Here is a 9,285-nt window from a genome sequence, read left to right as displayed (position 1 = left end):
GTGTGGCTAAAATGCCACCAACACATGCACACATACACACATACCATACACACACATACACACATACACACACACAAATGCACATGCAAATACACATGCATACCTTCAAGCAATAGTGTGGAATCCATTTCCTAAAGTGTTTTCATCTTGCCATTCAAATAAGTCACTGAAGAGCACAAAGGGGATCCAGTGGCCAGGAAGAAAGGATGTGGGAAGTATGTCACAGGACAGCCATCCAATACAGCCAATAGCCTGCTAGTATGAGGAATGGAGAAAACTGAACAAGTGGGAGCTTCTGTGTCCACAGCCTGCACTGTGACAGTCACTGGGACAAATAGCTCTGTGGGTCAAAGCAGCTCCTGTGATGAGGGGAGGCCACGTGGCCCCTGGAAGGACACCAAACCAGAATGAAGCTGGGCATTTGTACCCCAGGCCCAAATTCCAGGAGTCCCAAGTAAGGTATACCCACTCTCCCCTATATGCCAAAAAGAAAAAGAAAAGGCTGAATGGAGGGCAGAGAAAGGAGAGCAATGACATGGCAGCCATGGGAAGACAATATGCAATACATCGCCAACCGTTTTCTGGGGCACAGACAATGGCTTCCAGTTAGAAAAGGAGATTGAGAGAAGAGGGTAAGAAAGATATGCATGCTTAAAACAGTCTCAAGTCAAAGGTATGGCCAAACTAATCATTAGCTTACTCTCTGTCCCAAGAAGAATTCTAGGGAAATTGTTACCGCTTTAGAACTGGAACAGGAACAGGGTGATCTCCTGTTTGAGACTGTCTGCATTAAGATAATAAGACATTGCCTGTCTGAGGGGCACTTTTCCTTCCATTAGATGGTTATCTAAGGCCCTTTTTTTTTCTCTCCCACAAATGGGTGATTGCCAAATTGAACACAGTAGAGGATAATTCAGATCAAAGGGCAAAGATACAAAGTTGGGAGACTTTGCAAAAGCCAGCAAAAGCATCCTTTAAGTTGCTTTTTGAAAGGACAGAGGGATAAGGTGCAGTCTACAAAAAAAAAAAACAACCACTCCATCTTCTATTTGTGATGTACTAGGATGGATCTGTTTCTCAAGGAACAAGATGGTCAGTTGAAGAAGACAACATACATGACTCAGCTGGGCAGATGTGCCAGTGACATCATCACACACTTCAAAACAATCAAGTGACATTAATGGGATTATACACTAGCAATAACCACAGGAGACAGGCCGCTCACCTGAGCATTTTGCTTTATTCAATCTAATAAACATTTTCCTTATATAAAAGGCAAATGATGCATAGAATTAAAATAAGTTCTTGGTATTGTTGAGTTCTGAGCATTCACATTCCTATTTTAATACATGAGTATGGCTGAAATATCCCATAAGAGAATAAAACTGTTCCTTTGCATAGAGTAGTGAAGAAAACTCAGTATTTGTAGGAACTATAGAATGTTATTCCTTGGTCACTTTTTTGGATAAGAAAAAAAAATCAAGAAAACAAGCCACAGTATTGTCTGACACTATGTTCCAGTTTATGCTCATGACCTGGAAGTAAAAACTCTCTTGAATCTGGGATATCCCCCAGACCAATATTCTAGAATTCACCACTAGAGGTCAATGAGCCACAGCTATTGGCCTGGCAAGCTCTAGGCACAAGTGGCATTCCTGGGCCTCTAGGGTACTCAGGCACTGGCTCAGCCCATATCCTGAGCTCTCCAGGCACACCTTCACTAAGCAGGGTGTGTGAAGTATACCCCAATTCTAGTGTGTACCCTAACACTTCATTGAGATGAACCCTCCCACAATCCAAGCAGCTGTTCAGTTCACTGTCAGTCCCTCTTTCATATTCCTATTTGGCTGAAAGTAAGTAGCTTCAAAACATTTTTTTTAAAGAAGACATAGTTGCTTGCAGCATTAACATTTGTTCATGGATTAACAAGTTTCCTATAGAGCATTAAAACTCATAGTTTGTTCTTGTCTCAGTAGACATTGATTTCCTAACGGCACATGGGATGCTGAAGTCCTCACTAGTGATTTCTGCATAGAGGAGGATGACAAGCCTAGTGTAGCCACTGGTAGCCATGACAAAGACTACCTGGAGAAAGAGCTGCCACTCACATACAAAGGGAATAAAAGAGACATGGGTTGGTCAGGACCACATGGGCAAAGAAGGGGCCCCTTTTAGTCTAATAAAAGGTCGACTTAGAATATTATCACTAGAAAAAGCACAAACACAATTCTGCAGCCAGAGAAGGGCTGTCTGAATGCATAGTTCTCACAGGGATCTTGGTTAGGGGCAGTTTTCATCCCTAGACTGGGCTGGGCATGGGTGGCAGGAATCACCAATGTTTACAGTAAAGAGTAAAGCAGCTTTTGAAGTGTCTACAGCTTTATGAAGTGGTACAGACTCACCAAACTGGAAACCATTTACTAGTCTTACCTGGGCTCCAGATTTTACTGCAAAATCTTCAACTACTTTTTTTTTTAATGGCTCACTCTTAAAAAAAATACTGTAAATAGACAAGCCAAACATCTATTTAAAGTGCCTGAAGAGTGGCAGTATTGTGTTCAAATCCTCCACTAGGACAGAATGTACTGAGCAGAAAATGGAACCCCTGGGTGTTTGCATAGCAAACTGGAGACAAAGCAGAAGTGTGCCAAAATTTACACACAAAGAGCCCCAGAGATGGGGAGAGAGGGATAGGAAGAGCAGTTCCCTCTTAAGAAAGAATAAAGTTTGGAAGTGGGCCATAGTGGCATAGTATAGGAGAGTCCATAAGATCAATTTTACTAGTAGATAATGTGACAATTTCACAGAAAGAAATTATCCTAATTTCCTACAGCCTGTGAAAGTAAAAGATGAGCTTAAGACATTCAAAGTCCTAGATAGGACTGAGTTTCTGAATTAGGGTGAGGAAGATTCACTAATCATTAGATGGGGTGTGAGGATCAAGAGCAAAGCCCAGAAGAAGCAACTCCAGGAATAATGGTCCTCAAACTCAGTGCAACTGTACTTAGCTCAACGGCCAGGGAAAACCTCTTGTGCTGGGAGTCATTATTGTAAAAGAAAATGTGTAATTATTGCTAAAGAAAATGCAACATAGCAAAGCAGGAGTTGAGGAATGATCTACTTATGCAAAGACTTCCCATCCTATAGTCAGAGAGCCCTGGTGCATGTGATTGTCAAGTGCCAATGCTATCTTGAATCCTGTCCTTCTCACTCAACAGCTCCAATAGAAACCATTTCCTGGAACTATTTGATCTTTTTCCTTGTCTCTTTTCAGAGTATGGCTATAGCTATATAGATATATGTATATATAGATAAAGACATATAGATATATAGATATATAGATATAGATATAAAACATAGCTATTCCTTATTTATATACAGGCATTAATAAAGTGCAAATGTTATTGGCTATTGTAAAAAAAATCAATCTTATTTTCCTGAGGAAGTGCTAACACAGCTTATCCCATGACAAAGTCAAAGGCATAGAATGCTTTCTGACACTCATTCTCTGATGCTGCAGGTTCTGCTCAGCCTATGGCTCACATAGGAGGGAGGGATGCCTTCCTTTGCCAGGAAGCATCAGTTCAGGGCAATCTGCTGTTGCCTCTGTTCTTTGGTAATGATACAGCCTCTTTGAACTTGGTCTGGCCAGCTCCAGAAGAGCTATTTGGTAGTGTTCAGTGAGCCATCTTCTGGAATCTTCTCCTCTGAGCAGCTCCTCCCCGATAGTCTGTCCAGGTGCTCCAGCTCACTGAAGCGCTCCGCCACACATTGAGCCGTGAGACGGGCCTCTGGGTCATGGTCCCAGCACTCCGTCAGCGTTTCGCACACCATCTGGATGCCCTGCCATGGAAGAGGGGTCCAAAAGGCACCATTAACAGGTGGGCTCCACACAACCAACATGAATACATTACTGTTCCCACTATCCTGTGACAAATGTAAGGACATGCATCTGCCATTATCATATCACACAGGATAGTTTCTCTGCTTGGAAACTTCCTTCCTTCCTTCTTTCCTTTTTTCCTTCCTTCCTTCCTTCTTTCCTTCTTTCCTTCCTTTGTTCCTTCCTTCTTCCTTCTGTCCCCCCTGCCTTCTTTCCTCTCTCCTTCTCTCCCTCCTTTCTTTCTTCCTTTTTACTTCCACCTACCCTGTCTCACCTTTTATTGTCTTTGGAGTTTTTCTTCTCCAGAAGGTCACATAGATGGATCATATACATATGACTATTGTAACAGTTCAGGAAGATCCTAGCCCACAGTGGTCAGCTGATTACCCAATATCAGCTTCCAGAGCTGTCAACAGTGAGGCTGCGATACCCTATTCCTCTCCTCCAGCACTGGGCTGGATTTTGTAACATGGCTGTCTCTGTATGCCAGATGTGCTTGACTGATTCATAGGGTTCACCCCCAACATATAAAGTCCAGGAAATGTTACAAGAGTATTCTTTACTGACTTGATTTTTCTTTTGCATTGCAAATATTTTTTGTTACCTTGTCAGGCCTTCTGAATATAAAGCAAGTCAATGCTAAGCAGCAGGTCTGACAGGTGGAAATAGAATTGGCTCCTCCCACTTAGACAGTAAATGCTTCCATTTGTGATCTTCCTATGTAGACAGGACAGGACAGGTCTGCCTAACCCTGCTTTGGGGAGCAGGCACTTGCCTTTTTGTACCAATAACTGCCCCAACATATCTTGGAGCTTCGTTTGCTCCCTTGGCAGTCCATGAGTTCTTGATGTTGAATTAATTGAGTAATTCACCTAATTGACAGTATTGATTGATGGCCCTGTTAAGAGTAGTGCTATTGTTGGGATTCTAGTAACATTTATTTTAGTCAGGCACCCTAATTACAGGGGGTAAATTAAATTATATATTAAGCATTAACTTGAAATCAATAGGGCAACAAATCTCATTAAGAGAAAAAATGTATTATGCAACATCTTTCTAGAATTTTATCATCATGAATAATGGCTTCATTGAAATAACTGTACAGCAAGACGAGGCCATAGAGTTTGAAAGGAGCCTACCATTCTTGCCTCTTATTTCAGTGTTTATACAAACAGCCGTGCACCTTTTGAGTCAAAGACAGTTTTCTTGGAAACCTGGAAAAGCCCCTGACCCACAGCACCCTGGTTCACCAGGCCTCCTTATGGCTAACTTGCTCTGGGCCAGTGCTGGCTCACACCAGACTTCCTTCCATTTGTCTTCTTGATTGCTCCTGGTTTGCTATTTCCATTGCTTATCTGAATGTGCCCTGCCCTTAGGAAAACCTCCAACAGCCTCAGCCTTCATGGATGAGGGAATTCATCCAAAACTGGCAATAAAGAGTTTATCTGCCAGTGAGAAAGGGAAGTGCTGTTCTCTTCCTTCTCCAATGAGGACTGTTTCCTGGGTGTGTCAGAGTTCTACCATTTTTCTCTTATTCATGACCTACATTTAAAAAAAAAATCTAATCATAGCTTTCATCAAGTGTCCCTGAATGCAGAGTTCAGATAGTCCTTCCTGGATCCCTAGGCCAGTGTGCTGCCCTGAAAGCCCTGTTTTTCTTTCTTTTCTTTTATCCTTTCCTTTCCCTTTCCCCTTTCCTTTCCTTTCCCTTTCCCTACCCTCCCTCCCTCCTTCTCTTTCCTTCTTTCCTTCCTTCCTTTCTTTCTTCCTTCCTTCCTTCCATCCTTCTTTCATCTCTCTTTGTTTCTGTTTCTTTCTTTCTTTTTTCTTTCTTTTCTTCCATTTATTCTTTTATCTTTCTTCCTTTCTTTTCCTCTCTCTCTTGTTTTTTTCCCAACCCCCTTTCTTTTTTTAAATAAGTATAGTAAAAATACTATACAGAGTGGTTACAGTTAATGAGCAAGGTAATGACTACATTTCCTATCAAGCATTGTTTTTTTTTTTAATTTTATTTTATTTTATTTGTGAACATACTGTACAGAGGGGTTACAATTGCATGGGCAGGATAATACGTACATTTCTTACCAAGCATTGCAGCCTCCTCCTTTGTTTACCCTTCCCATCCCTTCCCAGCCTCCCCCCTCCCCCCATCCCAATCCTTCTCCTTCCCCCCTCCCTCCCACCCCCTTCCCCCCCCAACCCCCCTCCCCCCGCACCGACGTTGTAAAGCTCGTTTTGGACATGACAACTTGTACTTCTCATTGTTGCATCAGATCCACCTGCATCCTTAAACAACTGGTTTTTCCCCATCTCCTCCACAAGTTATACTGACATCAAATATAGTGAAAGCAGGGGTTATACTGTGGGGGAGGGACATACAAAGCAACAAAGAGATAATCTTATAAATGCGTTAGAAACACATGTATGAAAGAAAAAACATTAAAATACATATCTAAGGGTTCATTTTCCTGACATCACATTATCTGACCTTTTCCGCTTGACTCGTACATATACTAGATATTGCAAATAAGGGAAACCATGGGACCTATGTTTCTTTGGGCCTGGCTTACTTCACTTAATATAATTTTTTCCAAGTTTTTCCATTTCCTAACAAATGGGGCAATGTCATTCTTTCTGATGGAGGCATAGAATTCCATTGTGTATATATACCACATTTTCTTGATCCATTCATCTACTGAGGGGCATCTGGGTTGGTTCCATATCTTAGCTATGGTAAATAATGCTGCAATAAACATAGTTGTGGTGGTAGCTTTAGTGTGGTCTTGTTTGTAAGCATTTGGGTAAATGCCCAAAAGTGGGATTGCTGGGTCATAGGGGAGCTCTATGTGAAGTCTTTTGAGGAACCTCCATACTGCTTTCCAAAGTGGTTGGACAAGTTTACATTCCCACCAACAATGAAGTAAGGTTCCTTTCTGTCCACATCCCCTCCAGCATCTGTTGTTATTAGAGTTCTTGATTTTTGCCGTTCTAACTGGGGTGAGGTGATATCTCAATGTTGTTTTGATTTGCATTTCTTTTATGGCTAGGGATGTTGAACATTTCTTCATGTGTCTATTAGCCATCCTTCTTTCTTCTTCAGAGAAGTTTCTCTTTAAGTCTTTCGCCCATTATTTATTGGGCAGTTGTTTCTTTGGGGATTTGTTGTTGGGGGGTTTAATTTTTTGAGTTCCAAGTATATTTTAGATATGAGACCCTTGTCCGTTGTAATGAGCAAGGTAATGACTACATTTCCTATCAAGCATTGTTGCCTCCTCCTTTGTTTTCTCCCTACCATCCCTTCCCTCCCACCTCCACAACTACACTCTCCCCCCCACCGCCTAAATTATAAAGTTAGTTTTTCAACATAGTGTCTTGTACATCTCATTGTTACAATGGGTCAACCTGTATCCCTATTTAAACATTTTGTTTTTTTCCCTTCCCCTCCCCAAGTTAGAGCAACATCAAATACAGTGAAAACAGGGGTTATACCGTGGGGGAAGAACGTACAATGCAACAAAAAAAATCACATGGTACCTTATAAATATGTTAGAAACAATAGCAAGAAAGAAAAAACCACTTGTGTCCCTATCTTGGGGCTTATTTCTCTTAACATCATCTTATCTGGTCATATGTACATAGCTTTTGACCTTTTCTGCTTGTCCCAGACATATACTAATTATTGTAAATAAGTCCCTCTCTCTCTTTTTCCTTTCTGGGGCTTGAACTCAAGGCCAGCACTCCACTACTGGAACCACAGCTCCACTTCCGGCTTTTTGGTGGATAACTGGAGATAAAAGTCTTACAGACTTTCCTACTTGGAATGGATTCTAACCTCAGGTCTCAGCTTCCGGAGTAGCTACAATTATAGTGTAAGCCACTGCTGCCCAGGGCTCTTTTTCCTTTTGTGCCAACTCTGGAGCTTGAACTCAGGGCCTAGGTGCTCTCCCTTAGCTTTTTTGCTCAAAGCCAGAACTTTACCACTTGACCACAGCCCCACTTTTGGTCATTTTGCTGGTTCATTGGAGATAAGCGTCTCACTAATTTTTCTGTCCAGGGTGGCTTCAAAGTATGATCCTTAGATACCAGCTTCTTGAGAAGCTACGGCTACAGGCATGAGACACTGGTTCCCAGCAGATTCTGTTTCTTGGAAAGGAAAACTGAGAAGCCATTAAGTTGTGCCAAGTGAGCAGGTTTTCTGTTCCCTGGAACAGAAAACCTTCACTTTTCTGTTCTAGGGGTGAGTGAACCTCCTTCCTCATGTGAGCACCTGCAGCCTCCAAGCCTCATGCGCAAAGCTTGTAGACCTTGCATCCAGCAGTCACCTCTCAGTCCACTTACCTGATAGTCCTGCTTGTTTGCAATTATGAAGTGTTTTCTCCCAAAGTGGAAGAACCCCAGAGGAAAACATTTGGGAAAACAAATGGATTGAGATAAAAACTCCTGGTGTGGAAGTGAAAAGCAGAGGTAAAATACTTCAACCCAGAATCAATAGAAGGGGGAGAAGCAGGGGAAACTGGAAAAATAAAAATGTACCCAATGTCTTCCTGATGTTTTGGGATGCTGTATATACCTGGTGATCGACTGTAACTTATGATACGGTCAAGAGTTATTTGGTCCATTATAATGTACAAAGGGACCTGCCTTGGTGTTTAAGCCCATTCTTCAAAATTCTCTCCTAGTCACAAAGCTCCCTCAGAGCTGCCACTCCTTACCTGGTGGTTGAGCCAGAAGCTCGGTATTTCTGGTCGCCCTCGGTCCCTCAGCACGTTGTCCTTCATGCTTTCCACGCAAGGGTGCTCCCGTACCTTGGAACCAAAAGGAGGCTCATAGTCTTTGACTTCTGTGGAGAATACAAGCAGACACCGGCCAAATTAGAAGGGAATGGGCAACTTAGAGAAATGAACTTTCTGAGAAGCTTGTCTACATAAGCTCAGGTACCAAGATGGCAGAATACATCTGGAATTATAACTTTTGTTGGTGGTGGTGGTGGTGGGGTTTGAACTCAGGGCCTGGGTGCTGTCCCTGAACCAATTTGTGCTCAAGGTTAGCGTTCTACCAGTTGAGCCACAGTGCCACTTCCTGGAATTACATCAAGAGAAAAAAATTTAACAGTAGTAGGTTCAAATAAGAAGGAAGGAATGATTGTGGATGGGACTGGTAGTTACACATTTTTTTTTTTTTTGCTACTGGAGCTTGAACTCCGAGTCTTATACACTTGCTTGCCTATTTGAATGGCAACATGACAGTGCCTTAGGTATTGCTTGAAGAGTTGCTTTTTCTGTTTTTCTTTTCTTTCCTTTTTCTTCTTCCTCCTCCTCCTCCTGCTTCTCCTCCTTTTTCCTCCTCCTCCTTCCTCCTCCCCCTCCCCCTCCCTCCTCCTCCTCCCTTTGCTCCTCTTCCTC

The 9,285-nt window shown here is 42.3% G+C and overlaps 1 protein-coding gene across 1 annotated transcript in view; it reads right to left on the bottom strand.

Moving 5' to 3' along the window:
- Positions 1-1,221: 1,221 nt before the first annotated feature.
- Tgfbr2 (transforming growth factor, beta receptor II (70/80kDa)) overlaps positions 1,222-9,285 on the bottom strand; it is a 91,092-nt gene continuing 83,028 nt past the window's right edge. The window contains exons 6-7 of the mRNA XM_013028495.1: positions 8,596-8,723; positions 1,222-3,843 (exon numbers count right to left, since the gene is read on the bottom strand). Of these exons, the coding sequence (XP_012883949.1) occupies positions 3,664-3,843; positions 8,596-8,723 (308 nt within the window). The 3' untranslated portion in view covers positions 1,222-3,663. The remainder of the gene's footprint in view (positions 3,844-8,595; positions 8,724-9,285) is intronic.

This window comes from Dipodomys ordii, unplaced genomic scaffold (assembly GCF_000151885.1).
Source record: "Dipodomys ordii isolate 6190 unplaced genomic scaffold, Dord_2.0 Scaffold110, whole genome shotgun sequence".
In the NCBI taxonomy this organism is placed as follows: domain Eukaryota; kingdom Metazoa; phylum Chordata; class Mammalia; order Rodentia; family Heteromyidae; genus Dipodomys; species Dipodomys ordii.
The sequence above is the reverse complement of the archived record's forward strand: the minus strand, read 5'-3'. Positions and strand labels throughout refer to the sequence as shown.